At 26.1% G+C, this 26617-nt stretch overlaps 1 protein-coding gene across 1 annotated transcript in view; it reads left to right on the top strand.

The window, feature by feature from the left end:
• The first annotated feature begins 2488 nt into the window (after positions 1-2488).
• LOC111637659 overlaps positions 2489-26617 on the top strand; it is a 46512-nt gene continuing 22383 nt past the window's right edge. Inside the window, exons 1-33 of the mRNA XM_023383206.1 lie at positions 2489-2839; positions 4159-4262; positions 4678-4812; positions 4948-5215; positions 5486-5604; positions 5738-5949; positions 6485-7017; positions 7088-7345; positions 7432-7617; positions 8190-8339; positions 8984-9234; positions 9529-9618; positions 11925-12063; positions 12152-12316; positions 12392-12599; positions 12666-12775; positions 14735-14827; positions 14896-16672; positions 20020-20210; positions 20312-20391; positions 20523-20619; positions 20686-20936; positions 21004-21091; positions 21906-21982; positions 22077-22173; positions 22234-22316; positions 22384-22484; positions 22888-22900; positions 23190-23283; positions 23353-23535; positions 23616-23792; positions 23874-23957; positions 24026-24198. Of these exons, the coding sequence (XP_023238974.1) occupies positions 2773-2839; positions 4159-4262; positions 4678-4812; positions 4948-5215; positions 5486-5604; positions 5738-5949; positions 6485-7017; positions 7088-7345; positions 7432-7617; positions 8190-8339; positions 8984-9234; positions 9529-9618; positions 11925-12063; positions 12152-12316; positions 12392-12599; positions 12666-12775; positions 14735-14827; positions 14896-16672; positions 20020-20210; positions 20312-20391; positions 20523-20619; positions 20686-20936; positions 21004-21091; positions 21906-21982; positions 22077-22173; positions 22234-22316; positions 22384-22484; positions 22888-22900; positions 23190-23283; positions 23353-23535; positions 23616-23792; positions 23874-23957; positions 24026-24198 (6654 nt within the window). The 5' untranslated portion in view covers positions 2489-2772. The remainder of the gene's footprint in view (positions 2840-4158; positions 4263-4677; positions 4813-4947; positions 5216-5485; positions 5605-5737; positions 5950-6484; positions 7018-7087; positions 7346-7431; positions 7618-8189; positions 8340-8983; positions 9235-9528; positions 9619-11924; positions 12064-12151; positions 12317-12391; positions 12600-12665; positions 12776-14734; positions 14828-14895; positions 16673-20019; positions 20211-20311; positions 20392-20522; positions 20620-20685; positions 20937-21003; positions 21092-21905; positions 21983-22076; positions 22174-22233; positions 22317-22383; positions 22485-22887; positions 22901-23189; positions 23284-23352; positions 23536-23615; positions 23793-23873; positions 23958-24025; positions 24199-26617) is intronic.

Genomic DNA, 26617 nt, shown 5'->3' with positions numbered 1-26617 from the left:
CTTCAATAAATTAGTACGAAACCTCCTCATACGATGAGTAATGGAAAATGACAGGAAGCAATGCAACTTATGTCACAATAATCTTTTCGATATGATCGTTAATATTTCATGCATAAAATTCTCCATGTACAAATTATAAAATAAATTCTCCATGTACAAATTATAAAATACGGGTAATATTACGTTACCAGTAGTACGTCTTTGCTAGTAAACACATTGCTATTTATGGCTCTAAAATTGCGTCATTTATCTTGCTAGAAAAGCCATCTTGTAATAAAATTATTTTATAGGCGGATGAAGGCACCCATCTAAGTCCCTACATCTGCTGTTACAATGGATAATCGTTTCGAATATTTAACTGGCATAGATTAAATCGGTAGTCGATTGTTATCTAGAACAATATATCTGGATGAAAGTCGAAAGAAATAATTAGAAATAAAGATATTGCTAATCTTTAATGCCAATTTTTTGGCTAATTTTATTACACGGATTCACATAAATCGTTTGATATTGTAATCCAATAACTTAGATGATAATCTTGTATAATTTAGTAATTGTAACTGACTAATATATTGTCTAATCCGAAGAACAATCAAGATCCAGCCTGTGTAAGGCCTCAGAAAAAAATATAAGATTAAGAAAAATATTATTAAGTCTGAGAAAGTGGAGAAAAAAATGAGGCCTTCTTTATATGGGATTTATAAGAACCCGAAGCAATATTTTATGTGGCCTTTAGCATTGAATCTTTGCAACAATTCGTAATATTTTTGTTCTCCTTGAAAAATTTTCTTTTATGAGTATCATTAACGAATTTTAATAGATGAAAGGTGTTAATAAAACGATAAAATCTTCTTATCTTATTAAAATAAATCAAAATTGACCTATATTATATATAATAAATAAAATATGAAATTGTTCCAATGCACTCGCTCCATTCGTATATGAAAAATAAATTTAAAAATGAGTAAATAAATAAATTCATTGCCAAACGAAAATATAATCTTATGTAATAAAAGTGTTAGCAGCATGATATTCGAGATATGTTTAAAAAAAATAAAAAATAAATAAATTCCAGACTGATAAGAAAAAGAAGAAAAAATAGAGGAGGAAAACACGAATTTCTTCTAAGAGGGGAAAAACCAGTAGGATTAAAGTTATAACATGTTGTGTTTGGACGTGGGATTTAACGTTATCAGTTCCGTTATCTTTACCGATCTTTCCTGATACAAGCTAACTTTACACGAACAAGTGTTTCTGCTGTATTTTGACAATATTTAGAGCTCGGCGACACTTGTAGCTTGTAATCTTTACGACTCTGAACTGAATCCGAGTAGTTATTCTGGCAAAAACAGGATCGGCCACCCGAGGGTCAACGAAACTATCATTCACCGTATTCCGCTGGGGGTGGCCCTCGGATTTTTCATAATTACCGAATTAGCCCATCTCCCGAAGAGTTGTTTGAAATCTGATCCAGATCCAGAGGAAGTTACGTAAATTTATGTTTACACATAAAGGGCGTAGAGTATTATATACGACTATTAAATATGCTAATTGATATCGAGTGACATAAATAAATAAACCATACTCCGATCTGACCCTCGGAAATCGGATCAGGGCATTAAATAATAGATTGTTTTGAACTTTTATCGTACTTAAATCCCCGAATGTATTCATAACCCCAGATGTTGAGAAGTTTGACACGACCATTAATTGAGGGGACCGAATTTGCACATAGGCTAAATTAAACAAACTGCAGCTTAGGGCCTAACATTTATACACGTAACATAATTTGGTAGAGGAGAAGGGCCTCTTATATCTTATCGCTTAGGGCCACAACAAGTCTAAGTCCAGCCCGATTAAAAGTATACACAGATTCAGAATTTCTGGATCTGTCATCGTACAGGGAATAGAGATAAATTTTCTATTCTTTGGGGTATAATTTTCCATTAGATATATTTTTATTTTTTAAAAAAAACTTTACTCCGAACTACTCTTGTTTTTATAATGTAATTCTTAAGGGTGCGAATATGATAACCTTTTCAATTTTTATTCTCCCATTTTTTCTGTTACCATACAAATCTCATGTACTCATTAACACTTCGAATGAGCACAATATTTACGTGTCCTGATTTTGTCTGTCATCGCGTCAAAATTATAAATGACACTCTTATCTTTTTATGGTCATCGACTTTACTTTTTTTAATTTATTATTTTTTTCTTTCTTTCTATTTTTCCATTACACGAATGCATCGTGACCGGAACCATTTTGATGCCAAAAATTTCCATGGAAGATACGGATTTTAATCTTTATCCATCTTTAATTCGAAATCAATCTTATACAACACTGTTTTTCTTTTATCAAGGGAAAAAAAGATACTTGCTATCTGTCATTTTAGAAGCACATCAATACCAACTTTACCACGTGGTCTAGTTACGCTGATGCTTTCCAGATGTTAAATTTGTCAACGTTAATTTAATTTCTGTTTAATTCAATCAAACTTTAATACTGTATATATAAAAAAACGATTATAACATCGGGACATAGTTTTTTCCCCCGGACTTTAGGAATGTTGAACCGAGTAGAAAAAATGGTTCTGATGAGAGACGCCATTTTTTTTTTACATATGTAAGGCCTATTAAGAAATTCGATTCTCGAAAAGGGGGGGGATACATATCTGTTTAAATTTGGTGCTGTAGACCAGAGGGGCCGGAAACACTCGAGCCAGGCTAAACAAAGGTCAGGGTGTTCTGTATCGCTACAGTAACCACAAGATGGAACGTGTAAGATGGAGGAGCCTCTTAAGTTTAATTCTAGTAACAAAAATAATTGAAAGTCAAGGTGAGTCGTCCATAAGTTATTTATTTTTCAAAATAAATGAAACAGAAAAATCTCTCATATACATTTACCTGCAAGATTTTGTTTAATTTAAGATTTTATTCATGTTCTTAACGCAGTTTTTCAAATATAAGCTAAGAAATTTTATAGAGCCGAATTTAGTTCTTTAAAATTCGTGAGCTAATTAATAATTTTGTATATAAATAAATTCAGGTTAATTCCCTCTCCTTAATCGTATTTGGAATTAATTACATCCTTAGTAATAAAAATGTTCCTTAAAGCTATATTATTAAATTAGCATCAATTGATACTGTACCAGAACTGATTTAAATATATCACCGCTGCTGTAAAATTATATGATATTTTGAGCCTTTTCTGGGCCTTAAAAGGAAGAGAACATTTTATTTAAAAATAAATTATAATAGACAAAAGCTTGTTATTAACATTACAAACACGTGGACGATATGCAAAAATTCGGTATAAATAAAATAATTTTTTAATCTTTAAAATTAAAAAAAAATTTGAATATTTTTCCATTTTTTTAAAGTTGTTTAAATAAGCTGGTATGTTAAATTAATTAATTAATTCTTTTATTGTGGTTTATTTGTATGTCACATACAGCGTGGCTTCACCATTACAAAGTTATGTCGCGCTCCGTCACGTAACATTTTTCCTTTTCTAGGATAAAGGCCTATAAAAATAATCATCAAGTTATCTGCTTGTTAAAATCACTAAGCTTGTCTCGATTAAAATCATTTTTTTTTTATAATTTCGAGGTGAGCGTAAAGTTTTAAACGAGATTCTTTCAAGATGAAGTCACCTTGAAAGAATCGTCAGAGCCTCGAAAAAAGCATTAAATGTACGAAAGATTATAGAAAATATTAGATTATTATTTAGATTACTAATTTCTACATTAATTATCATTGTTAATGTGAAATGGGTTAATTTTTGCACCATCTTTATGGACAGAGACCTGAGTCTTTGTCCATAAAGATCCAAAAGAAGAAATTTGAGAGTTTAAAATGTCCCAATTTAAAACTGTAATAATTCATTCACTAAGCTTCAAACAATTAATAAGTTTTTAAACACTTCTTAATTAAAAACACACAGTAAACAGAGTCTCTACAATGGCCACATTTAATTTATGAAATTACTTAAGGGGATGTTTGTTTATTATTGAAATTTACATTTAATTTTGTAAAAGTTTTCATTCAGAAATATGTGGTAAAATTTTGACTGTAAATTTAAAGTTGAAAATATTGAAGTATAATTATTGAACTGAAAACATTTATATATATCATTTCTTTTCTTTTCTCAATTAGGATCAAATAGCCTCAATGAGAATCCAACATGTGATGTTAGAATTGCAGATTTGATAGGAAGGCTTAAAAATTCTCAATATAAAATCTCTGAATTGAAGGAACAGGTAAGTAAAAGAAAAAAAAATTAAAATAGCAGTAATCAATTTAAGAACTGATTTAATTATGATACACATTAATTACATATGTTAATACATCAAGTTTTTTAAGCTTGATTTACAGTTATTAAATGTTATTACAATTATAAAAAAGTAAATAAATTAATTATGTAGAAGTTCTACACTTTAGCATGTTCTTACTTCATATATCTTTATTGATCCAAGTAATAATAAAAGATTCAAGCCTTTGAACCATAACAAAGATATATTCAATTAAACTAGACAAGTACTAATAAATCAAACCATTATTCTTTATGACAAGATTTAGATTGTCCTACATCAGTCTACTAAATAAAAATGTAGATTTAAAGCTTGTTATTTTGAATGTTTAACTAATGCACAAAATTTATATTTTTTCCCGTAGAATAGCGTATTCAATAATTTCATCAATCGTCTGAAAGAACGTTGCATTTGTCTGCCTCACTGCTTATACAATAATAGTATTTATCAAGATGGTGAGATGTGGAATCCTCATCCTTGTCAAATTTGTCAATGTCAGGTAAGAGGTTTATCATTTTTTTATGTCTTCAATAAATTTTCAGCTTTTAAATATAGCATTACTACATTAATAAATTACATTTCTTAGGCAAAATTTTACAGATATAGTAACAACTGTATCCTTTTTTTTTTTAAGTTAGGAAAAGTCAAATGTGAACAGTTACTAATGCCAGGTTGTCATGACCCATGCATTCCTAATCCATGTCAGAATGGAGGATTATGCCACCAGAAAGGAGACTATACAGATTTTATCTGCCGATGTCCAGCTACTTATGTTGGTCAATTCTGTCAGTTTAATATCAATTTTTGTATTTATTCAAAGAGATATGGGGATTGCCATGAAAATAGAATAATGTGGTATTTTAATAGATTTACACAGAGATGTGAGGAATATGTATATTCAGGTAATAAATTTTATTTGTAATGAGATACATTAAAACTGGTTTTATGTTTTTAAGTAAATGTTTTCTTAAACATTTTAAAAAATAAAAAATTACTTAAAATATAAGTAATTTTTTACTTGAATATTTTATTCTGAATTTTGCTAATTTATGAACTTAATTGATTTTTTTTTCAATATTTTTTATAACTCTGTTTAAAATTACATACTTGTGCAGATGAAATTATTTGTTTTTTTTTTTAAATTTGAATTTTTAAAATAATATCAAATAAAGGATGTGGAGCATCTCCGAATAGTTTTGCAAGTTCAACCGAATGTGAAAAAAGATGCATATTTGGCTTATGCTGTTTTCAAATTTCAAATAATCCTAAAATTACAGATCTTACTTGCAAAGTGAGTAAATAAAATAATTTTAAATTACTAAATTACAATTTAAAATTAATTATAATTAAATTATAATTAATTTTAAATTAATCTAGTGTAATTTAAAAAATTATACATAAAATTTTTTTTGTTTATAATGTAGGAGGAATCAATATCTGAATGTCAAAAATTACATTATAATAAAACTTATGAAGTAGTTGCATTTCATCCTGGAATAACTTGTGCACAGGAAAAATGTTTAATGGTAGAAAAAGGTGGATGTCAAATTGGAAATAATTTTTATTTAAAAAATACTGATTTTGATCTGGGTTGTGAAAAATGTCATTGTAATAGTTATGGAGCAGTGTTTTGCAGGTATCTGAGCATTTATGAAAATATTATTTTATTTTATATATTTTTTTAATCAAAACATAAGACAAAAATAATGTGTATTATCTATGTATATTTTCTTAGAATATATATTTGTGTATAGATCAGGGGAAGGCCCAAGGAATTGAAACCCCTTGCATTTAATATTTAAAGATATATCACAAAGAATAAAATTAGTGTATTAAATTATTAATATTATTAATTTTTTTTAGATACTGTAGTTTTAATTAATGTCCCTAATATAATGAGAAATGTTAATGTTAATATACTGTGTATGTCCATGTGACATGTGCATTTTCTTTTTTTGTTCATTGACTTTGGGTCTCCTTGAAAAAAATTCTAACTGTAACCCTTGATATAAATTTTACACACACATTAAATAAATTTAATATTTATTTATAAATTATTTATGTTTTAAAAAAATAATTTACATGTAATCCTAAAATTTGAAAATATCTAATAATGCATTTTAAATATGCTTTTATTAAAATTTTAAAGTTTTATATTTTTTATTTTACAGTTGTAAAAACATAGCAATTAGAAAAGAGATAAGAGATTTAACTTTTAAGGAAATTCAACTCTTCCAAATTGCAATTAAAGAAATGAATGATGAATGGAATCAATTTGTTGAGATGTACAGTTCATATATAATGCACTTTTACAACAATAATTATTTTTTATTATGGAATAGATTATTTTTGAAGCATGTAGAAAAACATCTTCAGAATTATGCTTGCCATTTGACAATACCATACTTTGATTTTACTACAGATGTGGGAAATTTTTCAGATTCTTTTATTTGGCAACCAAATTATTTTGGTGGAAATGGTGAAGGTGATGAACACTGTGTTCCTGATCATCCCTTTCATAAAAAGGATTTTAATACAAAACAATGTTGTCTTCAAAGGAAATTTAATCCAAGCATTCAGATTCCAAATATGATAGAAGTAGAAATAGCATTAAGAAATGATAATTTTATAAAATTTAATATGGCTATGAAGAATCTAGTTGGATACATTCATAATTTTATTGGTGGAACTATGACTACATTAGGTTTGTTTTCCATATTTCCTTATTTGATTTTAATTTGTTTATATATTTTATTATTTAATTTATTTTTTAGATGCTCCAAGTGATCCAGTTTTTTATATCTTACATGCTTACATTGATATGTTGTTTTGGAAATGGGAAAGTTTGCATAAATATAAAAAAAATTTGAATATAAATTTTGACAGATTAATTTTTCCCTTTAACATATCTTTGGGAACAATATTTGACTCTAAACAGAACCTATGTGTAAGTTATGCTTTGCCTTCTAAAGGTCATCCTTGCAATTATACAGATGAACATGATTTTGCCCTTGATGGATATAACTCCAAAGGTAATGTTATCATTCCTATGATTTGTCCAATTCTTGAAAATGTTTAATGGCTCTATTCTTTGATTAATATTCAAAAATTATTTTAGGATTTGATAGACAAGGATTTGATAGGGATGGCTATGATAATGAAGGATACAATATATTAGGCTACAACAGGTTTGGTCAATATGATACAAGAAATATTTTTATTTATAATGGATACAATAAAGAAGGATATGACAGAGCTGGATATGATCGTAGAGGTTATAACAAATATGGATTTCATAAAAGTAGTAAGTTTAAAATTATTTTAAGTTACATTATTTTTTAGCATGAATGTTTGGCATGAAATCCACATTGTCCTTTCAAACTTTAGAACTTTTCAATGTTATCAAATTTTCTGGTATAACTTATAAGTAATCTATTAATATGTACAATAAATATATAGATTCCTTTTTTCAAATTATACTACCAAATGGTGATAAAAAAGATATAGATTATAATTATTTATAATTACAAATAATATATATATAATATTCAAATATTATTAGATATTTTTAACTAAATAATTTTATTCATACATTACTGATAATATAAGTGATTGTGCTTCTGCAATTGTGTAAGTGTAGTGAAAAAAATTGAATTTTAATAAGTTATAGTTACAAGTAATTCTCATTTATTTTAAATAAGGAATATATTATCTAATAATGAATGATTTGACATTTAGATATATATTTAATAATTTTTAAACATCAGATTTATTTTTTAGTTTTCCTTTTAAAAGTGCAATGTGTTTCATTTTTCTTCTTGTTATTTTTATTATTTTTCATGATTTCAGTAATCAAGTGTATAAATTATTTTACAGGTTATAATCGAGAATGTTATGACATAAAAGGATATGATTGTGAAGGTTTTGATCGTTATGGATTTAATTATAAAGGTTATTGGAAAAATAGCATTGACCATCACATTGAAAAAAATCAAACAGATTATGGTGACTGTCTTAAATCTGGTGGTATGTAAAAATCTTATTAATCTGTACTTGTAAGTAAAAATAAATAAACAAAGTAATAAAAAGATTATACATTTGATTGAAATTTCCTTTATCAAGATTTTCTCTTTGTTTACTGTTGAACAGAGTTTTCATTATTTCTTATTACAAATTATTTTTAGTAAAATATATATTGTTCAAAATTGATGTGTATTGCTTAATGGCAGACTGTTTATACAAGTACAACAGAGGTTCAGTAAGATTATAATGGAGCTGAAAAATATTTTGCCATCTATATCTTTTTTATATGACACAACTATATATATATATAGTTATTTTACATATACATTCACTTTATGATGATCACTTAATTATGAAATTGTGTAATTGTCTATTTCTTGGAATGTATCACTATAGTTAAGCTGCACATATCTGCAATATGTTTTGTAATAAATAGCTAACACTATATAAATTATTAAAATATTGTCAGTTACATTGATATCAACATTGCAATATCTAATTTAAATACAAAATAGATAAATACAGGAATAAAAAAACTGGAAAATTTTATTGTAATGTTTGTTTATTAATTTTATTTTCAATAGTAGTAGTTTTCTGCATGGAATTAAATGAATGAGTTAGTATTATTTTTAATTTTTCATTATTAGAAATGTCTGAAGAAGGATTTGATCAATATGGATATAATAAAAAAGGATTAGATAAGAATGGATGTAGCTATGGAAGAAATGGACCATTTGTTTTGATTCAAGCAAGTAAGATTAGAAATATAATTGAAAAACAAACTGAGGAATTTTTGAGCAGCATTTCTAGAACTTGCCACAAAGTGCAGTCTATGCCAGAAAATTGGAAATTGCTTATATGGAACATTGAAGATGATATTAATCTATCAAATACAAGAGTAAATTTTTTTTTTTTTTTATATTTAAAACGTTTATTGAAATGAAAATTTTTAATTTTAAGTGGATTATTACATCATTTATTTTAAATTTTTGGTATGCTCTTAAAATGAAAAAGATTTTTTTTCCGTGTTTCATAATGTTTTTTAAAAATTTTGGTTTATTAATTATGCTTTAAAATTTTAATTAAACTTAAATTATTTAATTATTTTTAATTGTGAAATAATAATTATAATTTATTAAATTTTAAATTGTTTATTTATTCATTTACATAAAATCATGTTTAATTTTTGTAGGAAAATGGTTTTACAAAATCTATATGGTCAGAACGATTTTGTTTTGATACTGATGTGTTCTTGTCTGAATGTCCTTGCAAAACCGAATTGGTAAGAATATTTTAATTTAAAATGTGTTTGAAAGCAATACAAATGAACATATTTTTACTAAAACATTTAAAAATTTAAAATGAAACATTCATTAAAATTATATAAATTGTTGTTCAGATTTAAATTTTGAATTACAACTTATTTGTATAGAAATAAATATACAATTAAGTTTTAATCTTATAATTTTACTGATCAGTTATGGTATTAATATTCTCTCCAGTATAATAATAATCATCTCAAACTAATAATTATTATTATTTTTTCTATTCAGAAATAGGAGAATAAAGATTCTTTTATAAATTAATTCTTTGCTATTATATATTTCATTTCTCTTGTCACTTGTCACAATATATTAATGTATTAAATCATAAATCATTTTAGATTGATTCAAATTAAATTAAATTCATGATAAATTGATGTCATATGATGATATTTGTTTTTTGGTTTTGTTCTGTTTGGTAGAATATTTATTTTTGTTTTGCTTTTAACTTAATTGATTTTATTATTCTATAATATTATTAAGATAAATGTCAAACAGAGTAACAAAACAATTTTTCTTGTTAAAAAATCTATTAGCTAAGTTTTTGAAACTTATGAATATACTGTAGTACCTTTATTGGTCTTATATGCTTATTTATTTTAAATGGAAACACAACTTAATAAAACATACCAGATCTTGATGGATCTGTTTTCAATATCCAATATGTTTTATTAAGTAGGTTACCATTAATATCAATAAGTCTATTGGATTGGCAAATCTATTGAATTCTTATTAGATTTTGTTTCTGCTCACTTAACTTCAATAGCATTAAATGGTAATGGTTTGATATTAAGGAACTTTTAAAGAAAAAGATATCTAATGCTTCTGATCAGGGCCAGAGGAATGCACTAAGCAGTGTATATAAGACATAGAGGCACTTGATACCAAGGGCACCAATGAGAGGACATCTTAGATGCAAAAGGAGAATTTAATTTTCACTAAGCTTTTATTTTATTTATGTTTTGTATAATTAAATTATACCTATTTTTAATTACAATTACAAATAAGCAATTAATGCTGAACATTATAATAATGATAATTCTAGGGAGATTATAATTATTTATAATTACAAATAATATATATATNAATGATAAATACATAAAAACGTATCCATTAGCAAACCAATGGATTTCATTGGTTTTGATCAAAATTTAAGTATGAAAATAAGTTTAAGTAAATAAAATATATTGTGAATTAAAGATACATTTTTATTTAGTTTGAAATCAATCTGATTAGATAAGATAAAAATTATCAAAATTTAACCAATAAATTGAAAAACTAAAGTTATTATAATCTGATATATATGGCATTAAAACTGTATAATTACAATGAAAAATTTTTTATCAATTAATTTATTGCATATTAAATGAACCAATATAAAAAGTTTTTAAGATTTAAAACAAAATTTTTCGTTTTAAATCTTAAAAAATTTTAAAACAAAACTATTTGTTCTCCTAAATGAAAAGTTAATAATTTTTTGTACTTGATTTTTAAATCATTTAATTTAAAAAGTAATTTATAAATTTATTTATAAGTTTTTTCAAATTTTATAGAGCTCAGTTTAAAAATACATTATTTTTAACAGGATAATTAAAAAACTTATATGGGACCCAGGGATACAATGGGCCTTTTTGTTATGTTGGAACAAATAAAATATGTAGAATGTTTCATTATGAATAAAAAGCAGTCTTGAAGAATTTATTTTCTGTTAGTAAAAATAACATTAATTTATAGGGATAGGAACCAATAAGGGCCTCTAAGTTTTCTACAAGTCCAGGGAATAACCCTAAATTTCCTTCTCAATGGCCCTGATTTTTAATGTAATCATGGTAGTGTAATGTGATTAGTTTTAAATAGATTAAAAACAGATTAACTTATTACAATAAATTTTTTCTATGGGAATTCTGAAATATAATATTCAATTAGAATGCTTTTGAAAGAAAGAAAAAACAAATTTCAAAATTCTATAATAGTTTCACATAAGATTATATTTTCTGTAAGATTCTTTTGCTCCTCCTTTCATATGCATTATAAATTACTATTTGATTATTCAAAATATTTATCATAGATAATGAATAAAATTAATTTAATTGGAGTCTGAAAGCAAATTTTGTTATCAATAGTAAATATTTATATTAATTATATTTTATATATTCAATAAAATAATACAATTTTTGTTTTTATGTATAAAATTTAATTAAATTATTATTAATGTGGGATAATGAATTTTCTTCACTTCTTTGCAAATGGATTTTGTTATTGGCAGATATCAACTTGTGATAATTCAGTTATTTCATTTAATTGTGAACATTATCCAGAAGCACAGTATTTCTTTGATTTTTGTGAAAAATGCAATATTTATTGGTATTTAGAAGACAAACTCGTAGATTGCAGTATTTCTCCAGGTAAGCAACTTTAGCCAGACTTTATCTTTTGTGCACTTTATAGATTCTATCTCCACATTTTTAACTAGAATATTTTTTGTCTTATTAGATTATTGTCAGCCTAATCCTTGTCATAATGGTGGAATTTGTATGTCTTCAATCTGGCCGACAGAACCTCAACTTGTTACTTGTCAGTGCCCTTTGGGATTTGAAGGACCTTTTTGTGAGCATTCAACAATACAAATGTGTTATTTGCCTCTAGATCATGGAAAAAGTAATTATTTACAGTAATTATAAATATTTTAAATTCTGCTAGCTGAACAAATTTTATGAAGAGTTTACATTTCAGATATTTGTGGACAAAAACAAGAACGTTGGTATTTTAATTTACAAACTGGAAACTGCGAACGTTTTCTTTATAATGGATGCTCTGGTAATAGCAATAATTTTGATTCTTTTTATAAATGCAGAATTACTTGTATAATAGGAGCTTGTTGCTGGAGGGAGCCATTGCATCCTGAAAGAAACTATGGTTATAATAAGGATAACTATGATAGGTATTTATTTATTAATAGATTTTTTTTAACTATAATTGTAATTAAATATTTTCATTATTTTACTAGATATGGGTTCAACACACAAGGATTTAACAGAAAAGGTGAAATACAAAGTGTTAATTATTCCTTTGGTGGAATTTTTGGATTGTATAACTATGATGGATATGATCATGAAGGTATTATAAATTTCTACAATTATATCAGCTAAACAATTATCTGATTAGAAAGAAGATTGCATTCATATTTTGACTAGTTAAAACTAAATTAAAATTCAATACAAAATTTAATTTCAGAATTGAGAAGTTAGAATTTATCTGCTTATTTTGGTTCTTGCAATCATATTTTGCAAATTAGAGAAGAACTTCCAGTTTGATTTGTAATTGAGAGAAACCTGTTTTGCTCTCAATATTACAGATTTTATCTGAATCAATGTAGAAATTTCAAAAATCTAAAAATATTTATAAGTTTAGAAAATAAAAAAAAATTATAAAAACATTATAACTTAACTAATTATAGATCTTTCTTTTGAAAATGATTAATCATCAAAAAGAGATTACTTGACAAAATATTTTAAAAAAACTTGCAGATTATTTAATTATATAATTATAATTAAATAATTAAATCTAATGAGATTATTTAATTAATGATTATTTATATTTATTTATTTTTAACACAAATAGAAGCAAATTGGTTTGTAAATGCATAGAATACTTCTTGTATTGGTATTGTATGAAGTTATAAGTTAAAACTTTACGTGATTATAAATTTAAAAAAGATTTTTGTTATTAATTAATATAAAAGAATTCTTAACTTTTCATAACTTATTTAAAAAATATGACAATAATTATAACTATATGCAAAATGGTTGATATCAAAGTGAAATGCTTTTTTACAAAAGAAATCATAATATGAATGCTAATTCTTCTATGATTAAAATAATAAATATAAATAATTATTCCATATTATATTTGTTTTGGATCATTAAATATATATTTGTAAAATAGCATTTTAATATTAAACTTTATTCACTTAAATATTATTAGATTAATATTTTATATTGATGATAAATTAAATTGATTGTTAAACTGGATTAATTTTTATGTTGTCATGGTCTCAAAATAGATTTTTGTTTAATCAAAACTAGTTTTTTTCTAGTTACATATTTATATTTCAATTAACAAAGGTTGTAATATATTTATTAAAAGAATTTTATCTCTTTAATACATTGATACTATTCAATTCTATAAATAGATTTGGGTCATGATTAAAGAATAAATACTGTCAATAGTCTATACACTTATCAATAACAATTATATATAATTATAAATATGGTATATAGTGAAAAACAAAATGTAAGAAAAGATAAATAAATTTTGTATACAATTAATATCTTGATGAAATGCAAAATAACTGGTTACAGATAATGAATGTGAAATAACTACTGGTGATTATAAAGTTTTCATTCAATGAAATAATTAATTATTTAATTAAAATTTTTTCAAGAAGTTATATGAAATTTTCCATTTTTGATAAATGATGCAGAAATTCATTACAGAAATATTATTTCTCATTTATTAGATGTTGAGTTATCAAATAAACTAAAGAAATGAATTAATAAGCATGTTATCATTAATTGTACATGTAAACTTTAACTACATTACATTACTGTAATTTTCTGTGTATAATTTATGGGTTATGTGTGTGTTTTAAAGATAATTTGAAAACAGATGCAAGCTGAGAGTAATAGCAATTTTTGCAAACTATGTACAGGAAATTACAGCAATGTAGAGATTTGAAAGCATGTTATTTTTGCTACATTTTAAATTTATTGATTACTGAATTAATTATTTGATGACATTGGTCATGGATAACGTTTATTTTCTATCAATTTATAATTGCATAAATAATATATTTTATTTAAAAATTTCTAAATATCTATAAATAAATTTTGAAATTGGTTAGAAAATAAAAAGAACATCAATGAATTCATGTTCTTTTGGTTTGTAATTCTCATATTTGTACATAATGTGATAATAGCATTGTATATTTTCATATGAGAAGAAAATATTTTTTAATATATTTTTTAAATTCAAATTAAATTTAAAATAAAAATTTTGTTTTATCATTGTATTTAGGTTATGATCAGTATGGTTTTAATCAGTTAGGAGTAAATCGTCTCAGCTACAATCGACAAGGTTTTCACACTGTTTCAGGTTTCAACTTAACAGGTAAGAGTTTAAATTTGTTATAAATATATGGAATATCAATGAAAATGAAAGAAATTTTAATATATTAGGTTATAACATTTTTGGAGATCATGATGGAATTATTGATTATGATGAAGAGAATGGCTTAGATGAAAGTGGTTATGATCGTGCAGGTTATAACTGTTATGGATATAATCATGAAGGCTGGGATAGATTTGGATTATGTGCTGGATGGACATATTCTTGTCAAGCTATGTCATTATATGATTGTCAAAAGGCAGAACAAGAATTTCCTCAATTAAAAAGAACTATTGTAAAATTTAGTCCAGGAAAGAAATGTGAGGAAATAAACTGCAAGGATCAATGTGGATGTAATTTTTTGGACAAATCTTATAAAATTGGAGAAACATTTTGGTTAGGTTGTTCTTTATGTGAATGCCAACAGTATGGTAGCATAGTATGTCCTTGTTCGAAAACTAATAACAGAAAGGAAATTAGAGATATGACTCAATATGAGATGCAACGTTACCAACAAGCAATTAAGCATCTCCAGTTTTCAAATAATCGACCATCAAAATGGCAACAATTTGCAATTTTATATTCCCAGCACTTTGGTCAGTTACATGGTACACCACAGTTTCTTCCTTGGCACAGATTCTTTTTGAGATTAGTTGAAATGGAACTACAGAAATTTGACTGTAATGTCACTATTCCATACTTTGATTGGACAATTGACACAGGAAATTTAGAATCTTCCATTGTATGGCAGGTTAATTATTTTGGTGGTAATGGAGATAGTGAAAGCAAATGTATTCGTTATCATCCATTTAAAGAACATTACCCTCCTTATTGGACTCCATGCCTTCGAAGACAGTTTAATAATTCTATATATCTTCCAGATGCTATCAACTTACAATATATAATTAGTCATGAAAGGTATGAAGATTTCAGAATAAATTTAGAAGCATCGAGTAGTCTCTTTCATCTTTTTGTCGGAGGACATATGTCTACACCTGAAGCTCCTTATGATCCAATCTTTCTGTCTCATTATGCATTTATTGATAGAATTTGGGATATTTGGAAAACTTATAAACATAATGGTGTGCCACAATATCCATCTTTGCTTAGATATATCCCAATGGCACCATTTGGCATAACACCAGATGATGTATTACTTAATGAAAAGCAAATATGTGTTCACTATCTTAAACCAACTAAAGGAGCACCTTGCAATGATTCTGAAATATTTAAATTTTATAATAATTCTAAGGAAATTGTTAAAGAAGGAATATTTGATAAATTTGGTTATGATAAAGAAGGCTATAGACAGAGTGGATTTGATATGCTTGGTTGGAATAGACAAGGCTATCATAAAGATACATACAATCGTGATGGTTTCAACATTTTAGGTTATGATAGAAATGGATTCAATCGTTTTGGATTGGATAGAGATGGATGTACAGTGCATGGAGACTGTATCAATAATGTCATGAATGCCTCAATATATGACAAATATGGATATAATATATTTGGATTTGATCGAGAAGGTTATGATGCTTATGGATTTAATATATATGGATATGACAAAAACAATTGTTCTTTTTTCTATAACGGTCCATTTTATTATTTATTTAAAAGTTGGGTAGATGAACAGATTTATGATCCTACAAAAAGTTTAATAAATATTAAAAGACTTTGTCCACAAATTTCATCATTACCAGATTGGTGGCTAATTATGTTATGGTTTGAAAGAAACAATCAAATTGATTCCATAAGAAATTTTGAGGAAACAATGATAATTCATCATCCAGTAGATGATCTTAGTGATTATGAGATAAATTTGCCAACTGACTCGTCTGATGAAAGGTAAAACCATTAGATTATTAATTTTTGTATAATTTTGAAAATTAATTAATGAAAAAACATTTTTAAATGAATAAAATAACTGTTGAACACAAGAATATTATAATTTAATTAAATTAAAAAAAACTTGTTTAAAACTAAAAATTCTTATAAATTTTTTTAAACAAAGTGGTTAAGACATCAATCTACTGCTCTGGGGATCTAGCATCAAATTCAGTCATGTATAAAACCCCATAAATTTTCATGGGTAGTCTGTCCTAGATGTTATGCCCCATCCCTCACAAACCCCAAATTGTGGACTTGTTGAAACCCATGATAGGCATGGAAAAACGACAAAAGACACTTCTAATGTTTGTAAGGCTAAAAAAGTAAAAAAATAATCTATACTTTCAGAACACATTAATTTAATATTTTTCTTACAAAATTTTATAAAACAGATACAGTTGAACCTGTCTTTCTCAAACACATTTATCTCAAAATTTATTTTTTTCCTGCATTTTCAGCCTAAATTCAATATATTTTCAATGTTTATCTCAAATAATTTTCTCCCAACACCTCTATATTTCAAATTATGGATCAAAGTGTTGATTACAAATTCAAAGCTTGGCAACTACATTTTTATATCATAAATTGCAGATGAGAAACATCTCTTGCAACACAATACATGTATACCTCGACTTATGTCGTTTCAAGTTACGTCGTTCCCGATTATATGTCGTTTGTCAAAAAAGTATATGGAAAAATAAAAATGAAGTCATTTTACTCAACTCAATTTTACAATTAAGACTTCAATATCACTAGAAAAGTGTTTAAAGCACATAAATATATACATTTACAAGTATGTACTGTATTTACAGTACATGCATTCATAAATTTAGATTACTTTTTTCTGTACTATATTAAAAACTAAAATTTATTTGTTTGTAAGCTTAAAATAGATCCTTATTAACCATATATTATTAAAAATGCATTAATAAATAAAATACAGAACCGGGAATGGTAATTTATGGTTTAGCCTAGTGACAAGTAGATTCGGAGACAAGTAAATTCGACTTACATCACCTCTCCTGGAACCAATTACTGACGTAAGGCGAGGTATACCTGTATGTAGTTGCAATTAATACTGCTTTTCTCTGATTGGCTATGAGTTTGGCTTGTATCTTATTAGTTGAAGAAAGTCGAGCACCAGAAAGTTTCTATTAAGGTATGTCAAAAATGTCTTATTTATACCTAATACAAGAACAAACTGTACTTGCTATTGTAATAACACAATACCATACTTCCAATCAAACCTATTACTGTTTATTATGTAGGAACTTCTCCTGTCTTCCTGTAGGAACAAAATCTGTATCTCAAATCATTTCTTGTTCCCATGAGATTTGTGATAGATAGGTTCAACTATATTTAATTATGGAATTTTAATTCATATTGTAATTCATCTTATAAATTTCATATGATATAATGAATTAGGATTCCATGCACCTAAAGTTATATATCTTCTCAATGTTAAATATATTAATAAATTGATTGAATAAAGATAAGTTATTACTAATGTATTGCACAAAAATAATTTAAGTTCACTTTTAAAATGACTATATTTTGTTTATCACTTTCATGAGCTTATTGTATATGAAGTGGAAATTAAATTCATTAGTGGAAATTCCATAACTACTACTATTGTTTCTTGTTTTAAATCATATAAAAAGTAGAAAAAAATTAAAGTTTACAAACTCCAAGCTTTATTTATGTTAATATCTTTTATGTAAGTTAATCTTAAACTTAATCATCTCATTGTGAATGGTTGCATTAAATAACATAAATACAAGGTTTTATATTTATACTTAATTTTCATTATGAATGGGCCTTTATTCCTGTACCTTTAATCTTAAAATTAAACCATTGCTTTGATTGTTGATGGATCCAAAAGGAAATTAAAGAAAGAGATGTGCATGAACGTTATTAATTTAAATATTTACATTTAAATTAATGTTTTACACATATTGTATAAAAATTATATATTATATTGTATTTATATACTAAATAAGAAAAGTTTCTTTAAATTAATTTCATTTTAATTTGCAAATTCTATTTTATGGCAGCAATAAAATATAATTTTGAACAAAGACACCTTTTATCTACAGAGTAGCTTAATTTGAATAAAATTAAAATAAATATAACTTATAGCAAATACTTTTATAAATTTTTTTACCACTGTCAACTATATGAAATTGTCCTAAAAATACCAGTAGGATTTCATGGGTTGGGTCAAGTAATGAATTTACTCATTTGGCCACCTCTATCAATGCTGATCATATCTGTTGCACGCTGGCAACTAACAGTCCAAAACTGGCCCTGGATTATATGCACAAAACATATGGTAATACTAATAAATTTTTGGAAAGTTTGAGATTTTGCAAATGTTAATTACTTTTTATCATTATATAATAGTAAGTCTTTAAACAAGCAAATTCCTCTTCTATTAGATAAATGCAAAGGACAATCTTCAAACAAGATCATCCTCTTCGTTTGATGGGATAAAAATGAATTATTCATTGACTCATTCAAAAAATGAAAAAAAAATTAATTCAGCTAAATATTGGCTAATTTAAAGTAGTAGTTGGTGAAAAACTACAATTTTTTGATTTCAAGACATTACTCAATTACTTGTTGAAAAATTATGCAATTAAAATTAAAGGGGTTTAACTAGTAAATTTTTAATTATTTCTTGCATTACCCAGTTGTTATTTTACTATTATCTTTTCTGTAAAATTTAAATTGATGTTTTTGATTCTATTAATGTCTTTAATGTTTTCAAATTTTAAAAATATTTAAAGACATCAAATATTATTTAAATTATTCAAGTCAAATTAGTTTAAATATTTTTGCAAATGAAAATATGTAACTATTTAATATACAGGAAAAAGAATTAAATGGTGATAGAAATTATTTTGTTACATAAAAATAGTTTTGAATATAAAAATTGTGTATTTTAGTTTCTTTAAATTAAAAAAAATATCTGCATACTTTCAAAACAACTGAATAGAAGAGTAAGCTTCTCATAAATTCATAAGTGCCGCCAAATTAAATTTAAGAAATCATAACTTCATATATGCAATGTTTACTTACATTAAAAAAAAGTTTTTAATAAAATATTGTGTTTATTTAATAAAACTTAAATTGTTTATATCTTTGTTTCATTTTGAAATTGAATTCTTTTATTATCAAATTCAAAATGAAACAAAATTTACCAGTAAATAAAATAGAAATGACAAAATGAATGCATTTTATAAAATGCATTCATTTTGTTTCTGTTTGTTTTGTTAATAACAACTTTTACTTTTTCCTTTCAGATTTTGTTTTGAATTAAACATTAAATCTGGATGCAGCTTAGGTGTTGCTATTCTGAATTGTGATGATATATGTTTATCTCATTCTTGTTCAAATTTTCCAAATACAGAATGCATTCCGTATAGATGTGGTATTTGTGAAGCTAGATTTTACGATAAAAGTACAGGAAGACAGACAAATTGTTCCGAACAGAGTAAATTTATAATTTGAAATTTAAATGGTTTTAAAATATTTTCTTTATTAGTAATTTAATTGTTTTATAACAGAATTCTTAAATCTATTCATTTCTATCAGATTGTATTGATGACAAAAATGTCCTGCACAGAGAAAATGAAATTTGGATACATCATCCATGTCATTTATGTTCTTGTAAGGTAAGGTTTATTTATCCTATTTATAATTTATAATTCAAAAATTCAAAAATATATTTTAATAAATATAAAATTGTTAAATCAGAGAGATATATAAAATATTTTTTATAAATAAACATTCGCTTAACTTTTAGAACAAAACAATAACTTGTGATAAAATTCAATGCCTTTCGGATCTGAAATGCACCCATCCCATTACCATGAAAAATCAATGTTGTTCACGTTGTGAAGGTGATATTTATATTCATTACTATGAAATTATATTTTATTTGTTTCTCATTTTAAATAATTGTTTAGGTTGCTTCTACAGAAATAAAAATTATATGAATGGTGCTAGATTTATTGATCCTGCAGATCCATGTATGGAGTGCACATGTCAAAATGGCAATGTGTTATGTGAAGAAATCAAATGCAATCCATTACTTTGGTGTAATCTTGCAAATAGAATAGTTCCGAAGAATTCATGTTGTCCTATATGTGCTCAGTGTGAAGAAGAAAATAACGGGTCCAGATGGAAGGAAGATAAATGTCTCGAATGCATTTGTGAGGTCATTAATTATATATCTTAATGAGCAAAATTAATTTGTCAAAATTTAATATTGTTTATTTTTGTAGAATGGTGAAATATCATGCAAAACAAATGATTGCCCAGAATTTAATTGCTCTCATCCTAGAACATCAAATTGCTGTAAAATTTGCAATGGTATTTATTCATGTTTTTAATTGTTTAATTTCAATAAATATTTTTAAATTTAATAAAGTGAATACATCCCAAAATGGAAAATAAAATATATATAAACAATTTGACTATAAAAACAAAAAATAAACTAAAACTTACAGAAAAAAAATATATTTTAATGCCAGATAGAAACATGCATAATACTTTGATATGATATTTAAAATTGTAACTTTATTATGAACATTAGCTAATTTTATTTATTAACTAGCTGTTACCCATGACTTCGCCTGCGGGGATTTTGCAAGCAAACCCCATTTATATTCAGTATTTCAACAACAATAGTAATTGTTATATAACACCTACCGCTGAGAATGATGAGAATTGCTGAGAATCAAATGAACTATTTTCAATTTGATCAATTTTCTGGAACGTTTACAATCGTTCTATAATCGAACCAATATGCAATAACAAATTCGAATTTAAAACAGTTCAAACATTTGGTTAAAAAATTGAAATATATAAAAACATTTCAGGCATTGTTATAAATATTATCAATTTAAGGAAAAGTATGGGAATCAATTTCAAAAGCCATTCTTCAGGTTAAGCATTAATGCTCTCCCTCTCCCCCTGCAGGGGAATTTCGAAAAATCCCTTCTTAGTGTGTGTTTTCATGATGTACCCTAACTGTGTACCAAATTTCACCTCTAGGTTCAGCGGTTTGCTCTGGGTGATGATGAATCAATCAGTGACAGTCAGTCAGTCAGTCAGTCAGGACAAGTAATTTTATATATTTAGATAAAATTAGTTAAATTATTACATTCATATTAATTTTTTTCAGATTGCGAGTATGAAGGGATCATTATTAGAAATCAAGAAAAGTTTGCTTTGGATTCTTGCAACAGTTGTGTATGCAAAGTAAGCTAATTTAAATAATTCAAAATTACGTTAGTTATTGTTACAATATTTATATTTTATGTACATTTTACCAATTCAAAAGTAATTTGAATAGGATGGTAATGTTATCTGTCAATCAATTGCATGTACTATTCCTTTATGCAGTCAGCAAATAATTCCAAAAAATGAATGTTGTCCAATATGTTTTTCTGGTAAGATATTTTTTATTTTCAAATATATTATGAGAAAAATTTAAAAAATAATTCTTATAGGTTGTAAATATGAGGGAAAACATTATTATAATAATCAAATGTTTACTCCTAAATATAATCCTTGTATCACTTGTACTTGTCAGGTAAGAAATAAAGTTATTTTAAATATATATTATGATTTTAGTAACTTTGTATTATTTTACACATTAGAATGAAACTCTTCATTGTCAATCAATAACTTGCAGTCCTGCACCTTGCAAAAATGCAAGAATACCTAAAGGAGAATGTTGTCCATCAGAATGTCCCAGTATGTGAAAAAAAATTAAGTTCAANTGTATAGAAAAAAAGATAAGAAAACACAAAATTAAAATTTTGTATTATTTTATCGTTTTATTTTAAATAAACTTAATCAATCTTATAAAATAAACAACAATATTTTACATCTGCAATATTTTAGCAGCCATCAATTACACGCGTGACATCCTCTACAACTGGCTTCTGCAATTTGATAAACATGTAGATCTATAAAAATTTAATTTACATTTTATTCTTATCGTTGCCATTTTTCATATTTATCGCATTATTTTCTTTATATACATATACATATATGTATATTTAATACACTTTAAAAATTTAATCCCCGTTTACAACAATCCATTATTTACGTACAGTACATGGAACCATTTGTTAAACAAGATCCAATATCTTCAACAGAGATTGCGAGATTGTTTTCCTTCCTAGAAAATAATCCTTCAATGCTTCTTTCTCCCATTTTTTTCCATGATCAGAGAAGATATATTTTCAAATATATAAATATATTTTATTGCTCTTTACCTGATATTAACCATTTAAATTCTTCCAAACGTGTCTAATCTTCGAGATGGCCGCCATTTATCTTCGTTGTTGACTTAAAAAATTAATTTTTAACGCATTATAAATGTATTTTATGCAGCTAAATCTAATAAATAACCTTAANCTTGTGGGATGTTCTTTCAAAATAATAATAATATTGTAAGGAGAATGTTGCAATGTGCAGTTTAATGAAACATTGTGAAAAATTATGTACTCATGGTATTGTTCAACCTGGAAGATGTTGTTCTCCTTGTACTGGTAAATCAATAAATTTTAAAGTTACTTTTACTAATAACTGAAAGGAATACAAGATTTATATTTTTCTAGATTGTTTATATGACAACAGATTAGTGCCAAACAGTATGAAATTTGTGCCTAATGATAGCCCTTGTGATATCTGCCAGTGTAATGAAGGAAATATCACATGTTTTCCTTCTCAGATTCAATGTCAAGATCTTCCATGCAAAATAACAGAACAGCTAGAAAACACATGCTGTCCAATTTGCAAAGGTAAGATTTACTTATATATGTCAGTGTATAATTTTTCCTCCATCCAATTTTTTTAAAAGTAAGTATACTTATGATAATAGGATGTATTGATAAAAGTGGGCGTCATTTGCAGCATGGTAACAGATGGATGCATCCTTCTGACTTTTGTCAAGTGTGTAGTTGTGAAGAGGGAATTATACGTTGCACTCGTATGATGTGTGACATTCAATGTACTCATCCTATTCAAAGAACAAATCAATGTTGTCCAGATTGCAGTGGTACTTTCTTCAAGTATTTCTTTGAAAAGCAAAATAATAAATATGCAAAAAATGGAATTTTACTCTCTCTATAAAATTCAGGTTGTCAACACAATGGAAAAATCTACCCTAATAATGCAATTATAGAATCAAATAATACCTGTGAACATTGCAGATGCTACAAAGGTTTGAAATAATCATTTGATAGTTCTCTGTTATGCTTAGAATAAATATAATTTAGTTCATTTTAATAGGCAATGTTGAATGTGAAAGTAAACAATGCCCATTACTGACTTGTACTTCTCCAATTACTGTATCCAACGAATGTTGTCCAGTTTGTCAAGAATGCATACATTATAATAAAACATATATGAATGGAGAATCTTTTGTTCCTGATTATGATCCTTGTCAAAACTGTACTTGCAAAGTAAGTAATGCATGTTTCGCATTATTTATTTTTTAACTTGAATTTAANATATCCATTGTCACTCCTCCCTTAGTAGCCACAATTCAATGGCTTCTGCAGATTACTCTTATTGCGCAATGATGACTGATTCCAAGTTTGCAAACTGCAGAACACAAAATGCCTTTCTATTGCAGAATCATCATTTTCATCATCTTCCTAGGGTCAGTAGACAACATGTTTGAATGGGATAATTGACGTTTCAGATAATTGACTTTTGGATAATCGACGCTCTACTGTATATATATATATATATATTGTAGATTGTAGATAGGCCTAATCTGATCAGTAAAGAAAACTAGACAAAGAAAGTTATGCTTTCTGCTTAGACTGTTCATTTTACTGGAAGGTAAGGGCAACACTAGAATTCCCTTTGATGTAGAAAGGGAAGCGACCAAAGTTGACAGCTAGAACTCTCTTTTTTCATTTGCCAGTGACCCCAACAATAGACAGTATAAAACCATTAAGCATGCCAGACAAATTTTTATAGATGTGTTTGCTTATACTGTATTTGGTTTGTGAGATATGGATATTCTTACTGCATCAACAAGCACTAGTGTACTGTAGCTATTTCCTTAAAACCAATAGAGAAATAGCCAATTGTAAAGATGCTATTAAAATACATTTTCTAATTCACAACCAGTGTTTTGTGACATGTTATTTGAGATGCAAACAATGCATCTTAAATAACATGTGAAAGAAATATCTTCAAAAACATTAATGAAATTTGTTTTCATTGTTGTTAAAACAAAATGTAAAGATTGTATAGGTACAAGTGAAGTAGTAATGATTATTTGTGCATGGTGCACTGAACCATTATGTTTTAACTGTATTTATGATAAATGCCACCAAAAAATGTCATATTTTTGTGAAACAGTAATTGTAAATATTTATTGCATGTATATTTTTTGTGCAATAAATTGTTAAAAAATAATTTTTGAATTTCCTATTTTATAAAGAGTAATAAATTTTAAAAAGACATAAAAATTGTACATAACAAATTTAATAACAATAAGATAAATTTTTTTTACATTTATAGCTTAATCTCATATGGGATTTGAACCTGCATATTAATGCTCATCATGCAATGCTTTAACTAATCATGCCAAGCCATGAACATGTGAATGGTGCTTCTGCATAGGTATCAATAGTTTTAGAAAAATATTAATTGTGATTTTCTAGAGTGCTTGAATAGTGGGTCCTGCAGCTTTGGTAGTGTTTAAGTATGAATAAATACTACACATCCACAATATTTTGTCGAAATTGGTGATGACATCCTCCTGGGTTCTCCTTGTTAATGTTATTTCTTCTTTTTTTTTTATACTTTGAATCACTAAACTCTATTATATAACAATTAAATTAAGAATTTTTGATAATTTGAACACAAATCAATTATTGTATTTATTCAGACACTTGGCAAATCTCATCATTAAATTTTATTCAGTTGATACGTGTTCATTGTACAACAATTACAGAGAAAAACTGCAAGTTGGCTGAAGAGGGGCAACAAATGCCCAAAACGTGTAAAAATACAATGAACACATATCAACTGAATAAAATTTAATGATGAGATTTGCCAAGTGTCTGAATAAATACAATAATTGATTTGTGTTTGAATTACTAAAAAGTACTGGCACTGTTTCAAAAATATAAGAATTTTTGAATCATGACATTAAATTTGCATTGGTATAAATGTAATTTTATTAAAATATTATTATGCATTTATATTATGGATATATTAAGAGTCTGCAATTATATTTAACATATCATAACATATCATAAGACATAAATTTTCTTTTTATTAAATGAATACATGCCAAGTTTACACACATTAATTTGCTTTATAAGTTCTAACATAACAATAAATTTTTAGAATTTGATTTTTTAATTAATCTGTAACTGTACAAATGTTAATGTTCAGTGAAAAAACAAATTTATTTTTAATCTTTTACTTCTAAAGAATCTGAAATATAACATATATATAATGATAGTATTCTTTTTGGAAAACCTTGTATGTATATATATATATATAAGGGGCGGCAAATAACTATCTTGCCCAGGGTGGCATAATTTCTAGGTTGGCTCCTGGGGAGCACTAGAAGGCAAGGGGCAGTAGGAGTCTTAAAAGACAATGAGGAAAATAATTCATTTTGAAACAAACAAAATAATATAAGAAATATATGTACTGAAAGCAGAAAATCTGAAAAGTTTGGAAAACACTGCTCTAACCAATCTGCAGCAAATTTTTCATATTAACTCTCTAGGATCCAAGGAAAATATAGGCTTCTATAATACCTAGATACCAACTCCATTTCTGATTTCATTCCCTTGACACCTTGTGATAAACATAATAATGGCAGGTTAAAATAACCAGACTTTTAAT

The sequence above is a fragment of the Centruroides sculpturatus genome, unplaced genomic scaffold (genome assembly GCF_000671375.1).
Source record: "Centruroides sculpturatus isolate CEXI.00-Female unplaced genomic scaffold, Cexi_2.0 scaffold1027, whole genome shotgun sequence".
Taxonomy (NCBI): Eukaryota; Metazoa; Arthropoda; class Arachnida; order Scorpiones; family Buthidae; genus Centruroides; species Centruroides sculpturatus.
This window is presented reverse-complemented; position numbering and strand designations above follow the sequence as displayed.